The 26886-nt window shown below is 40.7% G+C and overlaps 1 protein-coding gene across 1 annotated transcript in view; it reads right to left on the bottom strand.

Moving 5' to 3' along the window:
* The window catches only part of atp8a2 (ATPase phospholipid transporting 8A2), a 709260-nt gene that overhangs the window by 46487 nt on the left and 635887 nt on the right, over window positions 1-26886 (bottom strand). The window contains exons 32-33 of the mRNA XM_068032841.1: window positions 26275-26331; window positions 24132-24239 (exon numbers count right to left, since the gene is read on the bottom strand). Coding sequence (XP_067888942.1) covers window positions 24132-24239; window positions 26275-26331 — 165 coding nt within the window. The remainder of the gene's footprint in view (window positions 1-24131; window positions 24240-26274; window positions 26332-26886) is intronic.

The raw sequence follows: 26886 nt of genomic DNA, 5'->3' as shown, positions 1-26886 counted from the left end.
TATCTTTCCCTGTATTACAACAGTGATGACAATCAAAGGTAGTTCATTATCTAAGAAACACTTTAGGATGGCTTGAAGTCATGAAAGGCATTACATAAATGCAAGTTAGTTCTTTCTGACAGACAGTATTATGTGAGAATTAATTAATATTTTTATGCATTATATTCATGGGTCTTACATCATACTTGTTTGCATAACACGTTTTTTGGTGGCTTTAGCAACCTCCCTCCTCACAGACCCAGTGCTACTACTTTCCAATGTCTCACCATTTAAATTGTTTATTTGACTTCTGAACAAAAGGTCAGAGACAGAGAATATCCAGTTTGAGGCCAGTTTATGTAACGTTATTCCAATGAAATCTTCAAAGTCTGTGACTCCTAACTAAACTGAACTTCAGCAAGTTCTGCCCATGCCGTAGAATGAACTACTTCCACAGGCACTAAAAGCCTAGCAGAATCAGTCCAATAATCCCTGCATCTGTTCTATGTCCAATGCTGGCCAACTGTGGGAATTTACAAATGCCTGCTGTCAGCATTCCCACAGATGAGTAAACATGCAATAGCCAGTATCTGTGTCTCAAGTGATTTCAGCTGGAAATTCTGGAAGGGAACTGTGCTCTGACTAGTAGGCCTCAGAATGTAGAGAAAGCAGCTGTTTCATGCCTCTTGAGCATAATCTGGCATAAGTACAAAAGAAGTCTTCACCTTAAGCCCATCCTCTTTCTATTACATTCTACTATGTCGCTTTGTCTTTTAACTATGAGTACATGATGGGTGAAGCTATTATCTTCTGTGGAGCCACTGTTGTTCAATTCCCAAGTTCACTCAAGAAGGGTTATTTGTGTAGGACAGTGTTAGTTCCATCAGTCTTTTTCAAAGAATCCATTTCTCTAACTGCTCCATTCATGGCAACGTTCATTCCATCGCTGAAGGCAACTGAATAGAATAACTGTCAAAACTGGAAGCTAAACTTATATCCTCGTGGTTTGGAGGATGAGACTTCACGGCAAGAGACTCTGGGCTGCTCAAACTTGAAGAAATGGGTTAATAATTGCAGTTTCCATCTGTAAAGTGCTTCTTCTTGTAACTGTAAAATAGCAGCTCCAGTAACATACTTATACAAAAGAAACTGTCATAATCACAGCAAATTCCTGTGTGTAAACTAAGTGAAAATGGGCATGCTTCAGAAACAAACATTCACCTTTCTAACAAACGGTTGTCTTGTTGTCTGACTCAATGTTCTTCTAAAAGGTTGTCTATGCAATAATGAGCACTCTGGGGGTAAAATTCAGATAAAACCTCGAAGCAATAATCACTATCATTTTTTGTACTGATTTGGTTGCAGTTCCATTTTTCATGAGAATTTTAACTACCCGAAACCAGAAAAAAATTGTATACTAATCATGAAGCACTTTCTGGGGAATCTCGTTGTGAATCATTACTGCTAATTAGATCACCTAATCACTTTAGAAAAATTGTCACACTGCATTAGGACCATAAAAATAATTTAACAACAGTTTTTCCAAATAAGGTCACAGTCAAATTGCTCATTGTTAGCAACCAGAATCAACCATAATGGTGAAAAGGGACACATCTTTCAACAGATGTGCTTTAGAATGTATCTCTGGTTACAAGGAAAAATATTCATATTTACTGAAAACTCTTTAATGAGACAGACTGTAATGTCCAGAAATAAAGCATAAAATCTCACTCAGATCAAAGAATGTAAGTGAAAACTGCAGCAGTTAATCATAAGCAAATTGGAGTTTGCTACAACACTTTAGAAGAAATACTAGAATAGAAAATACTGTGATAGTATCCTCTCCTCAATCATTGAATTTAATGATTATACTGAGCAAAGGGAATGGAAATTTAGTGTGGGAAATTTGGATTTGGTTAATCATAACATTCTCCTTCAACACATCTTTCAACAAGACTGCACAGCTGTCTGTCTTAGACATGTTTGAGCCCCAAAGAGCAATCTGCAGTACCCTTATATTCCTCAGCAGACAATGATCCTGTTAAAACTTGGACTGACAGCGATATGCTTTGGGGAAACGGTCGTGCTGAAGTGACTGTGCTTCAACCAGTGAATTTCATCAAGTGGCAGAAAGGGAGGCCCGGAACTTTCAACTGAGTGAAAGATATTAAATTGTAGAATAAATAGATGGTTTATTGTGCTGCCCCGCTAAAATATTTTATTCTTATAAAAACTAAACATAATGCCACTTATTAGACTAATGTAAAAGGAACTCCAGCAAAGGGCTCAATACAACATTTCAAATTCACTTTATCTTTTTTTTTGACCCTGCAGGAGTGAAGAAAAGAATTGTTTCCAAATGCCTAATTCAGTCTGGTCAGGAGCAACATTTTGATTGACAGCACTAGCTCTAATGATGTATCCCGTTGGGATCGCGCCCGTCTGCCAGCATTGGGCAGAAGCAGATTTAAGTGTCTTCAGCACAATGTGGAACAACAATGAAGGAAATAGTGCAGACTGCATTGCAGGAATCTACTTACTAAAAATGGTTAAATGGAAATGCTTGTAGGATGCATCATCAGAGCATAAGCCACCAAACTAAATTACACAGAATAGCTACATAGAGGGTGGTTGGAGTCTGAAAACAATTTTACATCAAATAAGGAAAAGAATGATAAAGGAATAGGCTCTCCTGAAATGTTATTCACTGGAGCTTTCTTTTCAATTGATGTAAGTGATACAATCTCCCTTCAAGTGTGATTTTAAAGATTTGCGATGTCAAATTTCTTAGACGAAGCTCGTTGCATCAGCTGATGGCCATAACTTGCCAAACTCTTCCTATTTTCACCATTTTGCAAGAATTTGTCTCCCTACTCCTCTAAGTTCCTTTCCTCTCTTCCTATTGTGCTCCCATAAAGTAGTTTGGGTCATTTCACTGAGTGAATGCTAATAAAAGCAAGTTGTTGTTATGTAACTTTTCCCAGTCTTTTGAACAAAGAACAGTACAGCACAGGAACAGGCCATTCGGCCCTCCAAGCCTGCACGATCTTGATGCCTGCCTAAACTAACACCTTCTGCACTTCCGGGGCCCATATCCCTCTATTCCCTTCCGATTCATGCATTTGTCAAGATGTCTCTTAAAAGTTGCAATCGTATCTGCTTCCACCACCTCCCCTGGCAGCAAGTTCCAGGCACTCACCACCCTCTGTGTAAAAAACTTGCCTCGCACATCCCCTCTAAACTTTGCCCCTCGCACCTTAAACCTATGTCCCCTAGTAACTGACTCTTCCACCCTGGGAAAAAGCTTCTGACTATCCACTCTGTCCATGCCGCTCATAACTTTGTAAACCTCTATCATGTCGCCCCTCCGCCTCCGTCGTTCCAGTGAAAACAATCCGAGTTTTTCCAACCTCTCCTCATAGCTAATGCCCTCCAGACCAGGCAACATTCTGGTAAACTTCCTCTGTACCCTCTCCAAAGCCTCCACGTCCATCTGGTAGTGTGGCGACCAGAATTGCACGCAATATTCTAAGTGTGGCCTAACTAAGGTTCAGTACAGCTGCAACATGACTTGCCAATTTTTATACTCTATGCCCCGACCGATGAAGGCAAGCATGCCGTATGCCTTCTTGACTACCTTATCCACTTGCGTTGCCACTTTCAGTGACCTGTGGACCTGTACGCCCAGATCTCTCTGTCTGTCAATACTCCTAAGGGTTCTGCCATTTACTGTATACCTCCCACCTGCATTAGACCTTCCAAAATGCATTACCTCACATTTGTCCGGATTAAACTCCATCTGCCATTTCTCCGCCCAAGTCTCCAACCGATCTATATCCTGCTGTATCCTCTGACAATCCTCATCATTATCCGCAACTCCACCAACCTTTGTGTCGTCCGCAAACTTACTAATCAGACCAGCTACATTTTCCTCCAAATCATTTATATATACTACAAACAGCAAAGGTCCCAGCACTGATCCCTGCGGAACACCACTAGTCATATTCCTCCATTCAGAAAAACACCCATCCACTGATACCCTCTGTCTTCTATGACCGAGCCAGTTCTGTATCCATCTTGCCAGCTCACCTCTGATCCCGTGTAACTTCACCTTTTGTACCAGTCTGCCATGCGGGATCTTGTCAAAGGCTTTACTAAAGTCCACATAGACAACATCCACCGCCCTGCCCTCATCAATCATCTTCGTCACTTCCTCAAAAAACTCAATCAAATTAGTAAGACACGACCTCCCCTTCACAAAACCATGCTGCCTCTCGCTAATAAGTTCGTTTGTTTCCAAATGGGAGTAAATCCTGTCCCGAATAATCCTCTCTAATAGTTTCCCTACCACTGACGTAAGGCTCACCGGCCTATAATTTCCTGGATTATCCTTGCCACCCTTCTTAAACAAAGGCACAACATTGGCTCTTAAACAAAGGCACAACATTGGCTAATTTTGCTAATGTCTCTGCTCAGTTGTGCACTAAGCTGGATGCAACAGAGGCACAGGTTGATATGCCTTGCTACATTCTTTTTCATTCTGTCCTTGGTACCTTGATTAAGACCAGGAATTTAACATTTGCGGAATGGTGGAGGGAGAACTTACATCCTACCACTGAAATGGTACAACTGATTGTATTACATCATCACAACTTTTCCAGCTCCGCTACTTCTGAATGTATAACAGGCTGACTTATTTATGTTGAGTTGTAGTTACTTACACTTTTCCATAGTGATAACGCATCAGTAAAACCCGAAGAAAAGCTTACGAAGAGAAAATGTCCATTACAAAGAAGACTTGATGAATATTCTTTTTTTTCTTTTGGGCCTCCTTATCTCGAGAGACAATGGATACGCGCCTGGAGGTGGTCAGTGGTTTGTGAAGCAGCGCCTGGAGTGGCTATAAAGGCCAATTCTAGAGTGACAGGCCCTTCCACTGGTGCTGCAGAGAAATTTGTTTGTCGGGGCTGTTGCACAGTTGAATATAGGAAATTACAAAATAAAGATCACAATTTGCCAATACTAGATTATATTATTAGGAAAAACATTGTGACCTAAAAATTAGGTCGAGGGAAAAATTGGCCAGAATTGCAAACTCCACTAGGGCCACTGGGACAAAAACCTGGAACAATTAATGGCTGGGACAGGTTAGCAGAGACTGCATGGATAGTAAGCAGCGTGTGTAACTGTCAAAAGCACAAAGGTGGCAGCCAACTCAACAGTAGTGACAATGTACATTGATCAAATGGTAAGTATTTACTCTCTGAAAGTGTTTGAGAGTCCATGGGTACACACCATATGAACAGGTAAAAATTAGCACAAATTCTTTGCTTTGCTATTAATGGAGCTAACATCAAAGGGAATAAAGTGACATGTTTGCACAAAGATGACTGCAGTTTGCCAGCAGGAGCGCTCAGTCTTATCTGAAAGTAGCTAGTGACATTCATTTGAGGGTAGAAGAGAGTAACATTTAGCTTGACCAGTAATGTTAATGCACAGTTGGTAGCTGTTGCCAACCTCAGCTCATTCTTCGCACACTTGGTTCTGTGTCAGAAAGTCATAGGTTCTCGATCCACAGCAGAATCCTGAGCACATAATGCATAATGTAGGGTGACAATTCAGTGCAGTAATTGAGGGAGTGCTGCATCATCAGAGGTGCTGTCTTTTAGATGGACTGTTAAACTGAGGCCTCATCTGCTGTCAGGTAGAAGTAAAACATCCATGGGACTATTGGAAGAGTTCCCTGGGTTTCTTAGCCAACACCTATCCCTTAACCAACACCACCAAAGCAGTTTATCTGTGCACAAATTGGTTGACCCTGATATTTACTTGCAGCCAGGATTTTTGGATGGGAAACCTATTACCTGGATGGGGCGGGGGGGGGGGGAGATGGGGGGTGGTTGTGGGGGGGTGGTTGTGGGGGGGTGGGTGGGCAACTGCAAATTTGCAAAGCACAGTATAGGTAAAGCATCAGAAGACATTAGATGGGATTCCCATCATAGGTCAGAAAAATAATGTGCTGCCTGATCTGGCATAGAGTCACACAGGTGAGACTAGTTTGGCTTCCAGACTGTGCTGGTGCAATGGCAGAGTTGCTACAACTTATCTCAGTGGCCCAACAAGAGGAAGAGAAAAAAAAAACGCAAGCCAGGATTCCCTCTCCTGTTCACCGTCTAATGATAGAAAGTATGCACATTATCAGATGAAGGGAGGATCAGGCTCAGCTGTGAGTCAATCTTTGCTACAATTTTCTGACATTCACTGTTGTGTAGGTTCATACTTGGAGCACCTGAACTACTGCTTTAAGGAAAGCAGGAAATGAAAATATTAGATACAACTGATATGTAAATAAAAAAAAGGTTGATTTCTTTCAGTCCCTTGAGTCCCTGACTGAAAAATGTTAGTTACCAAATACTGAACAAAGAGCAATTGTAAAAAACACTGCAAATGTTTCATTGGAGCAGCAAATCTTTAAAAAAATTGGCTTTCTGGATTTATTATGTCTAACATTCCGCAGTTGGGATCTACTTGAACCTAGGTAAACTCTGTTTAATATATGAAAGCTGGCTACTCCTGGCAATTGAGCTTTACAGCAGCTTGCCCCATGCCTTGCTTCATAAAAAGTTTAAGAACTTCAGAAAAATCAATTTAAAAGAAAAAAATTACCATACAATTTGTAGTTTTGGGAAATGCCCTTCATTAAACAATTGCATTGTCTTTTCTGCTCAATGTACTTATTTGCCCCATGTGATTTGATGCACTGCTTGATTGTACTACATAAAGGTGGCAGGGCTTTTATGGCAGATGTTTTTAAATGGGAGGAAATGTAGACCAGACAGAACTGTAGCTCAGGTAAATGGACAACACAGAGAGAAAATGTTTTGAGATCTTACACTTTGAAAATTACATTGACTTATTGTGCAGTGTCTGCCATTAGTGAGAGACATCAAAGAGGTAAGACACTTTCCCAAAGGAAGGGAAAATTGGGAAGACTACCTGTATTGTTTTCCCACAATTCCTAATGGCCAGTCACAAAGCAGCATTAATGTAGGACCATCACTGTAAGAGCAGTCACTCTTCCACTCTCATTCAGAAAAGAATAAGTACTGAGAACCAAGGGAAAATGTAAAATAAAAAATGCAAAAAACAAAATGAAAAAAACTTTCAATGAGTAATTTTTTTATTGAAGAAATTTGTGAGGTAGCTTTATATACAGCTTAACATCTTCAAGAAGAACAAAAAACAGAAAAGACTGTTTTCAAGAGACAAGCTTTGTTTAGTACTTGTTCACATTCTTGGATCAGAAAATGGTCTTTACAAAAATTGTACTTTCAGACAAAATCCTCACACAGAAGCAGTTTGTCTTCCATTTGCTAAACTACTAAACCTGATATTGTTTTCTTTGCTTTACTGCTATCCCATGACTTAGCCCAAGAGATTCACTAAATTTCTTCAGTTAAAATCAAATCTGTCTTTCTGAGCCAAGCCCTGCAGTTTTACAATGTTGGTTAAAACAAAGATGAAAAAAAATTCTTTCAACTCATGAAAAATCACCTTTTACTTGCTCTTTTAATCGGTCCAGTGTTGTTATTAATTTAACAATGCACTCCTGCTGCTTAGGGTCAATTATAGTATTGTCTTCATCTTATGATAATTGTAGTAATTACACAAGGTACTTGCACAATCTGCTTGATGTTGAATGACACATTAGTCCTTTTGTTACATTAGGTAGACTTATTGTTCATGACCAGGCCTAACCAATTAGCATCCTTTGCCAATCTCTGTCAGCTGGTATCCATAAAGAATGAAAAGAAGTCAGTCAGCTATTAATTTAGATACGATTCTTATAGGGAATTCATGTATAAATTCCTTAAAAGACAGTGCTATGATTTAATGAAGGTAACAACTTGGGTCTCGGCAAGCCTAGAGCAGTAATTAGAAAGCCAGATGTATGCTTCCATGCTAATTAGTTGAATGTCAAGACAATCCCTTCCTCTAAGATTGTCCTGCATTGAACAAATGCACACACACACAAAAAAATCTTGCTTAGAAACAAAGAGGCCATAGAAAGTTCTCTGGAGCAGTCCTACACAATGCAAGGTCCACAAACCAGATCCAACCCATGGCATTGTTCTATCTATCTTGCAGTATGCTTATTTAATTTTTTGAAAAGTTCTCTCACCAGTGCTCCCAATAGGTTCCATCACATGCAATGTATAGTAAGCCGCATTTGCATAAGGATTGCTCCACTACAGGAAGACCAGGCCTTCCAACTCATCTATATTTCTGAACCTTCTCATGCAGTTTTCAAAAGAAATTCATACATACAGTCTTCAGCACATTCACCTGTATGGGTTTAAGCCCCAATCTAGCACTTGAGCACATAATCTAGCCTGTTACTTGGGAGTGCTGCATTGTTGTAAGTGCTGTCTTTAGAATGATGCATTAAACTAAGACTGTGCGCATGTTCAGGTGAATGTAAAAGTTCCCATGTCACTATTCAAAGAGAAGGAAATTCTCAGAAATTCCTAGCCAATATTTTTCTCACCAAAATTACCAAAAATAGATTAATTCATTATTTATCTTATTTGCTGTTTGTTGAAGCTTGCTGTTTACATTATAGCATTACAGCAGTGACTACACTTCAAAAAGTATTTTGTTTGCTTTAAAAAGCTTTGGGACATATGGTGGTTATAAAATGTGCCATATAAATACAGAATATTTTTCATTTTATAAATTGGCTACCTTGCTTGACAACATTAACAATAGTGACTGCACTTCAAAAGTAGTCAGTTCCGAAGAAGGGTCACTGACCCGAAACGTTAACTCTGCTTCTCTTTCCACAGATGCTGCCAGACCTGCTGAGTGGTTCCAGCATTTCTTGTTTTTACTTCAAAAGAAGTGCTTTGGTACTTCCTGAGGACATGCAAAGTGCTATTTTCCTTGTTTGGTTCTTAGTGTACTGTGCAAGATAAATTCTGACCTGAGGCTGGAGAAGTTGTACATGCTGCTTTGGAGCCTAAGCTGAATGAGTGTCTGAAAAACAGCTGCAAATGTCCTTGGAGTCAGTATTAAGGCCTTGATATTGTTACGATAATACAGTTCATAGTTTGCATTAATATTTTAGAAGCACTTTTAGTTTTGGGGAACTATGATGTGTAGGTGTAACATAGTTGAAATTCTGGAATTTAAAAAGGTTGCAGGACCACCCAAGAGATTTTATTTCAAAGATCTTTCCATGAGTACTTACAGAGACAGAGTTAGAGAGGTGAGAGCCATAAAACAACAGGTGGCCTCATTTAGTTGGGGAACTGTAGCCAGTAAGTCTGAAGAGAAGTGTCCTGTTATTGTTAGCAGTATAAATTATTCATGTGGGTATCAGAAATCAGAGATGTTTTGGAGTTAATTAGTTTAAATTTCTATCTGGGACATCCCACATGTACCAAATTGCTATGGAGATAGATGATGCCAGGGAATGCCTGTTGGTCAGGTGTTTTAACTCTGTGGTTTTTGGAGTCAGTTGGAAAGCAGCTGGGCTCAGGAGCAGAGAGGCCATCAGGAACCGGGGATGTTTCTGATTTGAGTGATGCCCAGGCTCAGGCTGGGAAATCCAGATTCGTGTGGTGTTGAAGGAGAGCTCGAGGGTTGTCTAGCGGAATAGTAGAGGAAGAATCCCCAGGAAATCTCATACCTCGGAAGATAGCTGAGAAACTAAGAGAAATTGAAGTGAATTCCTAAGAGCTCTGGTGCACTTTGGATTGGTCCCAGGAGAAGTGAATGAACCGCCAAGTTCCTGTAAAGTGTAAGGGAACTCTTGAGTGGAAATAAAAATCAAACAGGACAATTCTGATTTGATTTTAGTTTCAAAAATAAGTGATTTCAAATTGTAGTGTTAAGTTAATAGTGCTTACTTTGTTTAACTCTTGTACAGTAAAGTTTTTTTGTTTACATTGTGAAATCCTGAGTTGCAATTCTCAGTAATAACTGGGAGTTCGAATTTTTTTTAAAGAACAAGTTACTGGTCTCGAACGGGATCGAAACAAAATTAAAAATGAAAAAATGGGGAATGGCCTGTTGACCTTTTTACCTGTCCCGCATCTTTTTATTAACATATTTAAATCAGGCTTCCATGGTACACCTGGGACTCTGATTTAAATTTAACAGTTACCTCTGGGGAACAGTTACCTCTCAGGTTCCCCAGGCCTTCGGAAACTCGACAGCAAAAGGGAGGTGGGGACAGATGGCTCAAGAAGCCAAGTGCCTTTACAGCACTCCTTTTGAGACAGAAGGAGCAAGAGTGCTCTCCCCGGCCCCATCCAGGCAGCCTTTGGCTTCCCCTTTGTCGGTTGTGGTGCCTCTCCCTCATGTTATGATTGCAGATCTCCCCCAGCCCACCAAGCCACTATCTCTCACTCCAGCGATGGTCAACCACTGCACCCCGCCCTCCCACGATGACTGACCTCTCTCCCCCTCTCTCTCTTGCTGGCTCCCTTCCGCAATGACTGACTACCCCCACCCACTTACAAGCCTCGATCTCTCCCTCCCTTCCACAATGACTGACTTCCTTACCCCCAATCCCATTCCCAAAGCCCCAATCTCAAGTTCCCTTCCCTCTCCTGTTTGCTGGCCCCAAAGGTCCCCATCTGCGGCCTCCTGCCGCTGGTTTTCCTGGCCGGCAACTTGCCAACCTGTAAATTTGGCCAGTTGCTGGGTAGGGAAGGAAAGAAAAGATTATAATGACGTCCTGCTGAAATGTCTCCAGCCTTGCCTTGCTTCCCCCATACTGCTGCGCTCCCTCCCATCTTTCCCGGTAATATCGGAGCCTAAGTGTCAGATTTGTGAAAAGGAATATCCTGACTGTCAGTACAGAGTAGTCTTTTGCAAGCTGGAAAATTGTTCAGCAGTACATTATAAGCCTATCAATTGTGAAATTCCCTTTCCCCCATAACATGGCAAAATGTGTGTTTTACTTTTGTAATTTTTCATTCACTAAAATTTTTCACATTTCTTCAGCTTGTTTGGATTCATATCTCTGCTGCTGACCTGGACCCCAACCACTAGCAATGGTCCTTTAGCTGGTTAGTTCTCCAGTACTAAGATGCACTGCGTCCAGCGAAATCTATTCACTGAAACATAAAAGGTGAAAATGCTACCAATTTTATTCATTTCTTCCCCCAGCTTTTCTGTTCCTTTTGCATAAATTGCTCAGGTCCCTAATAATACAATACCATGAGCTTCTTCTTCATAGTAGTTTACTGATCCATATCTTGAGAGGCAAATACTGCATACAGATTAAAAATAAAAAGGCTCCATGTTACTCTGTTTTGGGGGCTAAGTACTGTAATGTATTAGTTTTACATTTTAATTATTCATTTCAGTAATTTAGGAAGCTTTTGTCTCCAAAGTCTTTCATTTCTGTTATTTAGAGAATGGCATTACACTATAGAGTTAAACTATTACATTTGTGTTGCATAAATAACCAGCTAATTTCAATTTATGCATTTGCGTGAGGTGATCATTGACTTTATCAAGCCTTGTTTGCCAAACTAATCTTGTGCTCAAGCCCAGTGATTGCAAACAGGGATGTTCGTCAAAGAGAATAAGCAGAATATTGCATCGTTTGTCACTGTCAAAATGTTCCCATTTGGATCACTTGAAAAACCGTGAGAAACCATCACAAAGCAATTGCAGAACGTTTAGTGACCTTTTTGTGCACAGCCTCTTGAGAACTCAGCAGAGGTCTTAGATACAAAGAGAAAAGTGAATCTTCCACTCTAACAGCATGCTTTTGAATCTTGGGGTTTAATAACAGTCGTAGAATTTATTTGCCATTATCCAATCAAGACATTTTAGATCAAATTTATTTTACATGTTTACTGTAGAGTAGGGTAATAAAAGGATATCACTGAAAAGGATGTAAATGCGTTGGAGGCAGTACAGAGAAGGTTTACTAGACTAATGCCTGGAATGGGCGGGCTGTTTTAGGAGGAAAGATTGGACAGGCTAGGCTTGTATTCGCTGAAATTTAGATGAGTAAGAAGCGACTTGATTGAAACATATAAGATCCTGAGGGGTCTTGACAGGGTGGATGTGGAAAGGATGTCTCCCCTTGTGGGAGAATCTAGAACTAGGGGTCACTGTTTAAAAATACGGGGTTGCCCATTTAAGACAGAGATGAAGAAAAATTTTTTCTCTCAGAGGGTTGTGAGTTTTTGGAATTCTCTTTCTCAAAAGGTGGTGGAAGCAGAGTCTTTGAATATTTTTAAGGCAGAGGTAGATAGATTCTTGATAAACAAGGGGCTGAAAGGTTATTGAGGGTAGGTGGAAATGTGGAGTAATCAGTTCAGCCATGAACGTACTGAATAGTGGAGCAGGCTCAAGTGGCCTACTCCTGCTCCTAATTTGAATATTCGTTAAAAAAAAAAGCAGCAACTCATACAACAAATGTAATTTGTTTACAATTGTACAAAGTTAATGCATTAAAGTTGTTGTAAAATCCCCCTCTCTAATTGATCAGCTTTAGAAAATTACTCAAGCCAATTTACAGCTTAAGAATGATGTAAAGGAGTTTTGAGAACACTTGCTCTGTTTAGCGCTAGCTCTAGAAACAATAAGCCATGCGAAACAAAATTCTCAAGAGACTTGTAGCTAGCAGACCCTAAACCTCACAATCACCAACTGCATTAGGTATGGGATGACTGGAATTTGCAATGTGCAGACAAGCCTTAAAATGTACCAGCTGTTCAGCACATCCCCTCACAAGACAGGGGTAGCACAGATTCTTGGAGCACGTACCAGTCTCACTTTGATAAGTCACCACAAAACAATGTTCCACTGCAGTAAGTATCTTTTTCTCCCTCCCTGCATAGCCACCAGCTCGCTCTACTTTACACAGTCAGATTTTATGATCCTCTGGCCCCCACATTCCTGCCAAAGCCCTTTCGAAATGAAACCTGCTGCAGCTGTCTGGATTTATTTACATGGATTTCTGACACAAATTGAATTAATGAGAGTAATTTGGCGGGGGGAATGTCCTTTGCATTTGATGGCTTTTTCTTTCCTCTTTCCACATGGCAGTTCTCCCACCAGTCAGCTTTAGTCCAGTTAAGTTAATCGACAATGATCGCACCGCATTGGAGAAGTGAATGGTCGTGGGAGAAGGTTTCTGCAGCCTTATGTAACTGCAGCAAAAGAGACAGTTTGCAAGTATGTCTTACAGGTCTGTTAATGATTCAAAGATCTATTCCAAACTCTCAGATTCCTCTAAAACCAACAGGGCAGCTGTTCAGAACTTACTCCAGACTGGTTCACAAGACAGTTTAGAAAGAGCTTGCTACTTCCTCATTGCATGTTGCAAGAAGTCATGCAGCAGCCAGAAGCAATGGAGAAATTTGACTTCGGTGAACATTTGATTGAGATTAAAGATATGACACTTGCAATTATTTATTGAAAAGGAGTAATTTTTCAGTACAGTATTTTTTGAAAATACAGTGGGGGTTTACTTAAAATTGATAGCACTCTCACTTAGAGTGGCTGGTCATGGACTCTCCAGTGTGTTGTTCAACCAGGAGGAACATTCCTGTTCCTTCTGGTGCTAAGTCAAAATTAAAAACACTTCTTTCTAACTCGGCTTTGTTGCAGGCACTTGCTAGGCTTTAGAAAGCCTTGAGGAGTATAGAAAGTGCAGGGGTGAAGTAAAAAAGGAAATTAGAAAAGCAAAGAGAGAACATGAAAAATTATAGGCAAGTAAAATCAAGGAAAACCCAAAGATGTTTTATCAGTACATTAAGAGAAAGAGGATAACCAAGGAAAGGGTAGAGATGTACAAGGGACCTTATGCCTGGATGCAGAAGATGTGGACAAGGTTCTTAATGAGTTTTTTTGTCTCTGCCTTCACAAAGGAGAGGGATGATGCAGACATTGTAGTAAAAGAGGAGGAATGTGAAATATTAGATATGATAAACATAATGAGAGAGGAAGTACGAAAGGGTCAGACATCCTGGAAAGTGGATTATTCGCCAGGGCCGGATGGATTGCATCCCAGGTTGTTAAAGGGAGCCAGGGAGAAAATAGCAGATGTGCTGAGGATCATCTTCAAATCCTCACTGGATATTGGCGAGCTGCCAGAGGATTGGAGGTCTGCATACGTTATACCATTGTTTAAAAAAAGTGCGAGGAATAGGCCAAATAATTATAGGCCGGTCAGTCTGACCTCGGTGGTGGGTAAATTGTTAGAATCGATTCTGAGAGATGGGATAAACTGCCATTTAAAAAGGCACGGATTAATCAGGGATAGTCAGCATGGATTTGTTAAGGGAAGGTCATGTCTTACAACTTGATTGAGTTTTTTGAGGAAGTAACAAGGAGGATTGATGAGGGTAGTGCAGTGGATGTGGTCTACATGGATTTTAGTGAAGCATTTGACAAGGTCCCATTGGCAGACTGGTCAGAGCAATCAAAGTCCATGGGATACAGGGGAATGTGGCAGGCTGGATCCAGAATTGGCTCAGTGACAGGAAACAAAAGGTAGTCGACGGATGTTTTTGCGAATGGAAAGGGTTTTCCAGTGGCATTCCACAGGGCTCAGTGTTGGGTCCCTTGCTGTTTGTGGTATATATTAATGATGTGGACTTAAATGTGGGAGGCATGATTGGGAAATTTGCTGATGACACAAAAATTGGCCGTGTAGTTGACTGTGAAGAGGATAACTGTCGACTCCAGAATTATATCAATGGTTTGGTTGAGTGGGCGGAAAAGTGGCAAATAGAATTCAACCCAGAGAAGTGTGAGGTAATGCATTTGGGGAGGGCAAACAAAGCGAGGGAATACACAATAAACAGTAGGATATTGAGAGGGGTAGAAGAAGTGAGTGCATTTGGAGTGCATATCCACAGGTCCCTGAAGGTGGCAGGATAAGTAGCTAGAGCGGTGAAGGCATATGGAATGTTTTCCTTTATTGGCCGAGGTATAGAATACACAAGTAGGGATGTAATTCTGGAACTGTATAAACACTAGATAGCTGGAGTATTGCATACAGTTCACCACATTACAGGAAGGACATAATTGCTCTGGACAGAGTACAGAGGAGATTTACAAAAATGTTGCCAGGATTTGAAAGTTGCAGCTATGAGGAAAGATTGGATTGACTAGTGTTGTTTTTCTAAGAACAAAAGAGTCTGAGGGGTGACTTAATTGAGGTGTACACAATTATGAAGGGCCTAGATAGACAGGAAGGACCTGTTCCCCTAGCAGAGAGGTAAATTACAAAGGAGCACAGATTTAAGGTGACTGGTGGAAGGATTAGAGGGAACAAGAGGAAAAATCTTTTAACCCAAGGGTGGTGGGTGTTTGGAATTCACTACCAGGAATGGTGGTGGAGGCAGAAACCCTCAATTCTCTTAAAAGGTACCTGGACATGCACCTGAAGTGTTGTAACCTGCAAGGCTACGGATCAGGTGCTGGAAGGTGGGATTAGATTGGGCGGCTAGTTTTTCAGGCCGGCACAAACATGATGGGCTGAATAGCCTCCTTCTGTGCTGTTATTTTTCTATGGTTACATCCATGCCAGCAAAACCATTCCTGGCACCTGCTCTGCTCAGGGAAGCCCAATTTCCCAAAGGGGTCCTAAAATAGGTGCTATGCTAATGAGGGGCCTGATGCCTGATTTCGGCACCCAACTCAGAAACCTGCGAAATGACCTGCCTCAATATCAGCAATGTCTTTCAGGCATCCTTGGAGCACAGGATGTTGGTCCCTGAAATTGGTCCTTGTTGGGTACAGAAATGGGTGCAATGAGGTGTAATTTCTAGAGCATGGTGTCAGTCTAGGATCAGTGTTAGCACTCTTGTCTTGAAGTACAAAGGTCATGAGTTTAAGTCCCACTCCAGAGACCTGAACATATATCTAGACAGACACTTCAGTGTGGTACTAAGGCAGGTTATACTGTCTGAAGAGCTGTGCTTTGGATGAGACATTAAACTGAGAATTTTCTGCCCTCTCGGTTGTCTGTTATAAACTCTGCAACACCACTCGAAGAGCAGTGGAGTTCTCCTGATGTCCTGGCCAACATGCATCCTTCAACCAATATTATTAAAATAGAATATCCAGGCATTTTTCTCATAGTGATTTGTGGGATCTTGTATACATTTGGTTGCATTACAACAGTGCTGACACTTCAAAAGTATTTCATTGGCTGGGAAGTGCGTTAGTACATACTGAAAATGTGGAAGGCGCTATATAAATGTACATTATTTATTTTGGTAAAAATTGAGGTAATGGTGTTACTTAGATGAAATTTTTTTGTGTGTTGCTGAGGGGACTGTTCGGCCAGATGAGGATGTTTATGAAACGTTTGCATGTTGATGTGTGACCCAGACAATCAGTCAGCCATTGGAGACTGAACAGCAGAAAGAACATCAATGACAGCTTCAGCAAGCATTACAAAGGCATCCCGGGAAGTAAGGTGGACAAAAAATACATTTTATGATCATGAAATAACTAAGAAAGAGGATATTTTTGAGAAGGGAAAATAAACAAATAAAACACTTGTCTCTTGCAAATCCAGCATGGGAGATCCATCAAAAATTGTCACAAGTAACTGGAAATAAGGTTACATGCAACTAAATTCAGTTTGGTAGTGGTAGGCAAATTACATAATAAATACTGTCTTGAGGTCTGTATTTTACAGTATCAGTAAGAACTGTAATATTTTAGCTCGAGTCAGTCATGTATAAAATTGATTGAGTAGATGTGCCTCAGAAGCACTGTTATGCTTAAACTTCAGCAGGATTACAGAAATCAACAACTTGCACTTCATATAGCACCTTGAACACAGAAAATATTCCAAGGTGCTTCTCAGTTAGGTAAACGGATGCAAAGCCAAGAAAGGGGTAAACATTGCAAACTGTGCATCGGGTTTTGGATTGCCCTAAGGAGCTCCATGGGAAGTTTGCTCGTGAGTAATAAAAAGTGAAATGGATCGTTGAGTTTTTGAACATGTTACAACCTACATACTGAACAGCAACAGTTCACACTGTATTCAGATAGAACTGTGCTCTATACAATATGGGCTTAATTTATGCTGGGCTTACAGCAGTTTTGATCTGTGTCCCGCCTACTTTATACCTTTAAATTTAGTATTTCCAGATTCTCTTCATAATTATGCTATTCTGTTGTGTTGCACATTTGCAGTAATATGTTCACCCAAGGTCAGCAAAGACCTGGTGAAAATGAATTTTCATGTTCTTTAAAAATATATTTTCTAACTCAAATACATACAGTATTGTACATACATACATATATGTTGGGCGTAGTGATTTAAAAAAAAATAAATTAAATACCATTGCTCTCAACATGCTTACTGCATGTGTTTGAATTAGAATTTAAAAAAAAGACACTGAGTACCATAGGACATATTGCTCACGAATGCAGAGTTATGGTGGCTGTTAAAGGATCATTTTTCAAGAAGCACTGCTGATGTGTACCCTTATATGCATGCTACAGCCCACTCAAAAGAAGGGCATTTGACTGAATAGGGCCAGCAGCTGACAGGAAGTTATCTCCTCTGTAAGACAGACAGCAGCAAACTGTAATCCTATGTTCAGGTCTAGTTACACTTAGGCATCAAACACAGCCCTGCATTAAAGCATATTAATCAGTGCGCTTTAGTGTTGCTAGCTCATGCTAGCTATTATAAATGAAAATGCTGAGCACAATAATCTTTGTCCTTCCTAATGTTCTCCTCCTGTACTGAAGACAATGATTTGTATAGGGTATTGATTCAGAGCTACCCCATAGAACCACGCCCAAATGCAGCTTGTGAGCGGTGCTAGGCAATTCAACTGTAGAAAGGGATTACAGTTGAGCACAATCCTGTCCTCACCCAACATCCACACTTTCCAACAGGGGCCACCGGATAGCATCCATGAAAATGGACCCCAACTTATGTTACAACTTTCTGGTACAGGGACATTGCAGGATCCCTACTGCAGTCCTGGTTCAGTTTATTCACACTTGGGATAAAACTTAGGACATTCCTTGGCTATGTGGCTCAGCACCTCACTTGGTAGTGCAGCTACCAAAGAGGTATTAGTGAACTGGTAAATCACTCTCTAAATAATATGTAACTTATAATATGGAACAATCTGTTCATTGATAGTGCAGCTACTCATTCAAGTTAAGCTGACAAATATCAGAGCATTGCACTGCTGGAGAAAGAGGGTGTCCCCGAGGGATGAGTTCTGATGAAAGGTCACACACCTGAAACATTAATTCTGTTTCTCTCTCCACAGATGCTGTTAGACCTGTTGAGTATTTCCAGCACTTTCTGTTTTTATTTTGCCCCAGAGGGGTCGAGGACAGCATCTATTTGGCTGCAGCTAAGGAACAAAAAAGGTGCAAAAAAAGGAACAATGCTCGGTGTTGTCTATAGGCCACTGACTAGTGGGAAGGATGTAGAGGAACATATTTGCAAGGAAATTACAGAGGGGTGCAAAAATTATAGGGGAGTTACAATGGGGCACTTTAATTATCCAAATACAGACTGGGATAATAGTAGTGTAAAGATCAGTGAGGAGCAAGAGTTTCTAGACTGTGTTCAGGAACATTTTCTACAGCAGTATGTTTCCAGTCCAATGAGAAAGGAGGCACTGCTAGACCTGGTTCTTGGGAATGAGGTGGGCCAAGTGGATCAAGTGTCAGTAGGAGAACATTTAGGCGACAGTGATCATTGTGTCATAAGGTTTAGGCTGACTATGGAAAAGGATAAAGAACAACCCACAGTAAGAATAATTAACTGGGGAAAGCCAATTTTAATGGGGTAAGAACGGATCTGGGATGAATAAATTGGAGTCAAAGGTTGGCAGGAAAAATGGTAGCTCAACAAGAGATATTTCGGGCACAGTCACGGGAAAGGGAAAGGTAGGATAAACAAAGCCAAAGCTCCCTGGATGACAAAAAAGATAGAAATTAAGATAAAGAAGAAAAAGTGTGCTTATGACAGATGTCAGGTAGAAAATACTATTGGGAACCAGGCTGAATATAGAAGGTTCAGAGGGGAAGTGAAAAAGCAAATAAGAGAAGCAAAGAGAGAGCATGAAAAGAGACTGGCAGCTGACATAAAAGGGAATCCCAAAGTCTCTTACAGACAAATAAATAGTAAAAGAGTGGTAAAAGGAGGAGTGGGGCCAATTAGGGACCGAAAAGGAGATTTATGCATAGAGGCAGAGGGCATAGCTGAGCTATTAAATTAATACTTTGCATCTGTCTTTACCAAGGAAGATGCAGCAACCTAGGCCATGGTGAAAGAGGAGATAATTCAGACACTAGGAGGATTTAAAATTGACAAGGAGGAGGTATTAGATACGCTGTTTTTACTTAAAGTGAATAAAGACACCAGGACCAGATGAGATGCATCCAAGGATACTGAGTGAAGGGAGAGTGGAAGTTGCAGTGGCACTGGCCATAATTTGTCAGTCTTCCTTATACTTGGGAGTGGTGCTAAAGGTCTGGAGAATTGCCACCTTGTTCAAAAAAGTGTGTAAAGTTAATCCCAGCAACTACAGACCAGTCAGTTTAATGTCAGTGGTGGGGAAACTTCTAGAAAAAATAATTCGGGACAAAATTAATAGTCATATGGACAAATGTGGGTTAATTAAAGAAAGCCAGCATGGATTTATTAAGGAAAAATCATGTTCAACTAACTTGGAGTTTTTTTGAAGAGGTAACAGAGAGGGTTGATGAGGGCAATGCTGTTGATGTGGTGTACATGGACTTCCAAAAGGCGTTTGATATGGTGCCACATAACAGACTTGTGAACAAAGTTACAGCTCATGGAATAAAAAGGGCAGTAGCAATATGGGTACAAAATTAGCTGAGTGACAGGAAACAGAGTGTATGGTTAATGGATGTTTTTTGGGCTGAAGGAAGGCTTGTAGTGGCGTTCCCCAGGGGTCGGTGTTGGGACCCTTGCTTTTCCTAATATATATTAATGACCTAGCCTTGGCATAGAGGGCACAATTTCAAAGTTTGCGGATGATATGAAACTTGGAAGCATTGTGAACTGTGAGGAGGATAGTGTAGAACTTCAAAAGGACATAGATAAATTGGTGGAATAGGCAGACAGGTGGCAGATGAAATTCAATGCAGAGAAATGTGAAGTGATTCATTTTGGTAGGAAGAACATGGAGAGACAATATAAAATAAAGGGCACAATTCTAAAGGGGGTGAAGGAGCAGAGGGACCTGGGGGTATATAGGCATAAGATATTGAAGGTGGAAGGACAGGCTGAGAGAGTGGTTAATAAAGCTTACAGTATCCTGGGCTTTATTAATAGGGGCATAGAGTATTTGAACAAGGAGGTTATGTTGAACTTGTATGGAGTACTGCACCCAGTTCTGGGTGCCGCACTTTAGGAAGGATGTGAAAGCATTGGAGAGAGTGCAGAAGAGATTCATGAGAATGGTTCCAGGGATAAGGAACTTCAGTTATGAAGATAGCTTGGAGAAGTTAGGATTATTTTCCTTGGAGGAAAGAAGGCAGGAAGGAGATTTGATAGAGATATTCAAAATCATGAGGTATCTGGCCAGAGTAGATAGGGAGAAACTGTTCCTGCTCATGAAAGGATTGAGGACGAGAGGGCACAGATTTCAAGTAATTGGTAAGAGAAGCAAAAGTGACAGGAGGAAACTCTTTTTCACGCAGCGAACGGTTATGGTCTGGAATACACTGCTTGAGAGTGTGGTGGAGGCAGGTTCAATTTAAACATTCAAAAGGGAATTAGACTGTTACCTGAAAAGGAAGAATGTGCAGGATTACGGGGAGAAGGTGGGGGAATGGCATTAAGTGAACTGCTCATTCGGAGAGCCAGTACAGACACAATGGGTCAAATGGCCTCCTTCTGCACTGTAACAATTCTGTGATCACTGATGAGTTGAGCTGAACATACAGTAAGAGGCATCGAGGACAGTATCCTCCATAACATCCACTGTGACCAGTGGTGTACCTCAGGGATCGTTGCTGGAAACCTGACTGTTTGTAGTGTACATTAATGATTTAGACGTAAATATAGGAGGCATGATCAGTAAATTCGCAGATGACACAAAAATTGGTGGTGTCGTGGATAGTGAGGAGGAAAGCCTTAGATTACAGGACGATATAGTTGGGCTGGTGAGATGGGCGGAGCAGTGGCAGATGGAATTTAATCCTGAGAAGTGTGAGATGATGCACTTTGGGAGGACTATCAAGGCAAGGGAAGATACAATGGATGGTAGGACGCTAGGGAGTACAGAGGGTCAGAGGGACCTTGGTGTACTTGTCCATAGATCACTGAAGACAGCAGCACAGGTAGATAAGGTGATTAGGAAGGCATACGGGATACTTGCCTTTATCAGCCGAGGCACAGAATATAAGAGCAGGGAGGTTATGTTAGAGCTGTATAAAACTCTGGTTAAGCCACAGCTGGAGTACTGTGTACAGTTCTGGTCACCACATTATAGGAAGGATGTTATTGCACTGGAGAGGATGCAGAGGAGATTCACCAGGATGTTGCCTGGGTAGAGCATTTCAGCTATGAGGAAACACTGGATAGGGGTTGTTTTCCTTGGAGTGCAGAAGGCTGAGGGGGGACCTGATTGAGGTATACAAAATTATGAGGGGCATTGATAGGATAGATAGGAAGAATCTTTTTCCCTTAGCAGAGGGGTCAATAACCAAGGTTAGGTTTAAGGTAAGGAGCAGGAGGTTTAGAGGGGAGTTGAGGTAAATTTTTTTCACCCAGAGGGTGGTTGGAATCTGGAACACACTGCCTGAAGGAGTGGTAGAGGCAGGAACCCTCACAACATTTAAGAAGTATTTAGATGAGCACTTGAAACACCATAGCATACAAGGCTACGGGCCAAGTGCAGGGAAATGGGATCAGATTGGATGGGTGCTTGATGGTTGGCGCAGACGCGTTGAGCTGAAGGGCCTGTTTCTGAGCTGTATAACTCTATGACTATCACAAACTGTTGAAGGATACCTGAAAAGGTACATCTAGTTTTGAATACCATCTGTATAGCTCCCAAAGAAAGTTGCAAATGTGACTTTCATTTCAAACCTTGGACCTTCCGCAACATCTGGGAAAGGATCTTACGGGACTCCATTACTGTCCTGAACGCTTGAGACATATTTGTCATAATTATCAAATCTTCTGTGAAGGGGCTTGGGACATTTTACAACATTAAAGGTACTGTGTAAATGCAAATTGTTGTTATTACTGTAGGTAAAAAGTGATTTCTGCTGGCCTGGGGTTTGAAATACTGATGTATTTGAGGCAAAACTGTATATGTGCAACCATAAAACATGACAAACACTCCTCTGTGCAGTCTGCACTATTGTTGTGACCCCTACATAGAATTTATCAATCCTCAGTTCCTTAGTTCACATCCCAGACCAGCAGAGACCACCTTTTACCTGCACTTACAAGTATGACAAATTTACTACTGTTATTAGCTGCAAGCACTGAAAGCAATACTTAATGTTATAAAGAGCCTGAGGCACTCAAAGCATTACAGTGCTTACCAGAAATGCTACAGTGGCACCAGAACCAAAACGACAGTGAAACCTTGTCACAGTTTTCAAAATTAAATGAATATTTTATGTATTTTTACTCACTTTCTTGCTCCTTGGCAGTCTAACCATGTGTGCCCGTGACCTCCACCAACAAAACTTGTCAATTAGGATTAAAAGGCGATTCCAGTAATTTTATAAAAAATATACTGGCCTGATTTTGCAGTCAGCAATGAATGAATGACACTGACTGTTCATTATGCTACAGTTGTGCACAGATTTTTTGTGCGCTTTTGCGTGGCAACTTACATTCATCGAGAGTCCAATACAGTGTGGTGCCCTCAACAGTGGGTCTAAGATCTGGGAGAGCAGGGCAAGCAACTGCATGGCTCTTCAACCAAACAGGCTGAAGAATCCTTACTGAGGTATGCAAAGTTTAAGTCAGAATATTTAATTCCATGTGAAATCATGCACAGAAAACAAAATAGAGAGGGAAAGAAAGAATGAATTAAGAGAGATGAAAGGGACAGAAAGAAAAAGTAGAAACATTATTTTAAATTTTAACTTAATTTAAAAAAGATCTCCCAACAATAATTCAAATTTGAAAGAATTAGACTCCAGACCTGTCAAAGTAATTTTTCAATGCCAGAGAGGTGGTTTGGTAGTAATTAAAACATATCACACAGTTAAAAATTCACTTATACTTGAATGAACAAGCCCTAATTGTTATGGTGTGAATAGTGGGTATTTAGTGACTAAGTACTGCAATTCCATGCATTTCATGTGTTTGAATGCCACATCTCTCGGTGTGATGCCTATGTAGCAAAACTTCCGGAGGAGCAGGGCAACTCGGTATGCAACTTCCTAGTTTCCTTGTTTCATGTCCAGACGCAGGAATTTGTTTTCTGATTTACTCCTTAATAACAGTGAGTGCTGTTAGCCTCACCATTAATCTCATCACAAAATCCATGCCATTATATCTGATTGATGACAATTACTTCCATTATGGTCCTGATTTGGAGGAAAATGTTTTAATTTCCCACTCTGCTGATTAGGCTGGTGACAAGAATGGCCTGGCCTGCTATTTTACCGCGTGTTTTATTTGGAGAAGAAAAGGGAAGGAAGAGATACAAAGAAATAGTTCAGTAAACAATATTGTGCCCTGAATCAGCATTCCTGAGTGTGAGAGGGGGCCCCTAGCTCAGTGATATCATCAATAATTAAATCTCCATTCCATTTCCTTACTAAATGCTTTTCCAGTACAGTACAGAGGGATTGCATTGACAGAAAATTCCACTTGGGTGGATGGCACTATTTCAAAGAGGAGCAGGGGAGTTACCCCAGTATCTAGGCCAATATTTATCCCCCACTCAACATCATAAAAACAGCTATCACAATTGCAGTTTTTGTGGGAGTTTGTTGTGTGCATACTGGCTGCCATGTTTCCTTCATTATAACACTGACTATATAACACTGTAAAGTGCTTTGAGATGCCAGGTGGTCATTTGTAACCTAAACAGCAAGGCCATTAAACAACTTTGTAAATGTTTAATATATATCATATTTTATTGACTATCATTTCAAATAAAAGCAGCATTGGTGCCTACCTCTCCAACCATATCTGCTGCGACAGGTACGCTGGGCCAGATGGCCGAGTAGGTTCCAAAAAAAGCCAACCACATCAATATGCTGCCCCACACAGCCAAATGACTGAACTAAAAAAGAAGATATAGTTTATTCATTGGACAAACAAACTAATAACACTGCAACATGCCAGAGAACTCATCCCTTGCTGTGCTGCCACTATATTACTTAATCAGTAGACAACTGGGCTGTCAACAAGATAAGTGACTGTGGTTTCTGCTTATACACTCAAAATTGTATGCAATGTTGCTCTGGCCAAATCTGTGATGCAACTAAGTCAACCTTTAAAGTTCTAGGTCTTAATTGACAGAAAACCAGCCTTTGGAGCATTTATTCTGCCATTCAAAATCAAATTTATTGGTATAAATCCCATCTTCAAAATGGATGGCTAGGACATTCTGAAAGAGGAGGGTGAACTGTCAGAGGTCATGGTACACATTGGTACCAACAACATAGGTAGAAAGAGGGATGAGGTCCTGCAACAAGAACATAGGGAGCTAGTTAGCAGATTAAAAAGCTGGACCTCAAAGGTTGTAATCTCTGGATTGCTCCTGGTGCCACGTGCTAGTGAGTATAGGAATAGGAGGATAGAGCAGATGAACTCCACTTGGGTGGATGGCACTATTTCAAAGAGGAGCAGGGGAGTTACCCCAGTATCTAGGCCAATATTTAGCCCCCACTCAACATCACAAAAACATTGGTGGCTGAAGAGATGGTGCAGGAGGGAGGGCTTTAGTTTCCTGGATCACTGGGTCTGTTTCTGGCAAAGGTGGGACCTGTATAAGTTGGACGGGTTGCACCTGAACCCGAACGGGACCAACATCCTTGCTGGGAGATTTGCTAGTGCTGTTGGGGGGGTAGGGAGGTTTAATCTAATTTGGCAGGGGAATGGGATACAAAGTGGAGTACAGTAGGGGGTGATGCACAGTCAAATATAGAAGAGAAACTGAGTCAGTCTGGAAGGCAGAGTGAAAGCACAAGTGAAAAATGCAAGTCTGGATTGCATTTATTTTAATGCAAGGAGTCTTACTAGAAAGGCAGATGAATTGAGGGTGTTGATTAGCACATGGGATTATGATATTATTGCGAGCACAGAGACATGGTTGAGGGAGGGGCAGGACTGGCAGCTCAATATTCCAGGATATAGAATCTTCAGGCGTGACAGGGGAAGAGATAAAAGAGGAGGTGGCATTGCACTGTTGATTAAGGAGTCACTAACTGCAGTAAGGAGGGATGATGTCTTAGAAGATTCCTCAAATGAGGCCATATGGGTAAAACTTAAAAACAAAAAGGAGGCAATCACTTGGCTGGGAGTGTACTATAGGCCTCCAAACAGTCAGGGAGAGATAGAGGAGCAGATATGTAGAGAAATCTCAGAGAGATGTAAAAATAATAGGGGAATAATAGTAGGGGATTTCAACTTACCTTATATCAACTAGGATAGTCTTAGTGTAAAAGGCTTAAAGGGGGCGGAATTCTTAAAATGCATACAGGAGAGCTTTTTGAGCCAGTACGTAGAAAGTCCTACAAGAGAAGGGGCAGTACTGCACCTAATCCTAGGGAATGAATCTGGACAAGTGGTAGAAGTGTTAGTGGGGTTGCATTTCGGGGAAAGTGACCATAAATCTGTACGATTTAAGGTAGTTATGGAAAAGGACAAAGATGGGCTGGAAATAAAGGTACTGAGTTGGGGGAAGGCCGATTTCAATATGATAAAACAAGATCTGGCCAAAGCGGACTGGGAGCAGCTACTTGTCGGAAAGTCTACATCAGACCAGTGGGAGTTATTCAAAAAGGAAATAGTTCAGAGTCAACATGTCCCCGTTAAAAGTAAGACTTCTACATATAAAAAGTGAGAATGGGAAAAAGGAAGTTTTACATTTAATTGTCAATGGTTAATACTTCATTAGTGAAGATATTAGTCAGTGTGTAACCACAAAACTTGAAAAAGAAAACCTTTAGAAATGACAGCTCTAGAAAACCAGAAATCCCCTGATGTTCCCAGCATTCCAATGGCTAATCTAAATTAGTAGTCATGAAGTAATATTTTCAAAAGGTATTTTTATACATAGGTTTTAAATTTACAATATTAAAGATTGTGTCTACCTTTGTCCATGCAGTTGTCTCCAAGCCAGCTTTCAAACATACAGTTACAACAACATACTGTAGAAAAAGATGGAAATGTGTTATGACCAAAAAAAGGTGATTTTTAATATAATTTAATCAAAAGTAACAGGAATATAAAGATTTTGTTAATTCTGAAATTAAATTAAATAGATCTCAAGTTCTGTGTTTGATCAAGGATGATGTAGTTTCCCTGCAATTACCATCAACAATTTTATAATGAGCTCATCAAATTACCTTTTATAGGAGAATCAGTAGTGCTAGGCTAACAGCCTAGTTATATCTTCTAATAAATGTCCTGAAGTTCTTAAACTCTCTTGCAATGTTCTGCTTGGATTAGTTGGTGTTCGCAAAGGTTCCCACCCAAAATGTTAACATGTATTTTCTCTTTCAGATATGGAAACATTAGTTCTGCATTGAAGAAATTTTCTGCTTTTGCTTCCAAATAAGAGCTGGTCTCTACAAGACTAAATAGGCCAGCTGGACCATACCCAGACTGCTGCACAAACCAAACAACACTGATTCTAGAAATTATGTCGTGACAGCATACTGTAAACAGTGATCAGAAAGAAGTAGATAGTTGTTGTTGGGTTG

This window comes from Heterodontus francisci, chromosome 6, assembly GCF_036365525.1.
Source record: "Heterodontus francisci isolate sHetFra1 chromosome 6, sHetFra1.hap1, whole genome shotgun sequence".
Taxonomy (NCBI): domain Eukaryota; kingdom Metazoa; phylum Chordata; class Chondrichthyes; order Heterodontiformes; family Heterodontidae; genus Heterodontus; species Heterodontus francisci.
The sequence above is the reverse complement of the archived record's forward strand: the minus strand, read 5'-3'. Positions and strand labels throughout refer to the sequence as shown.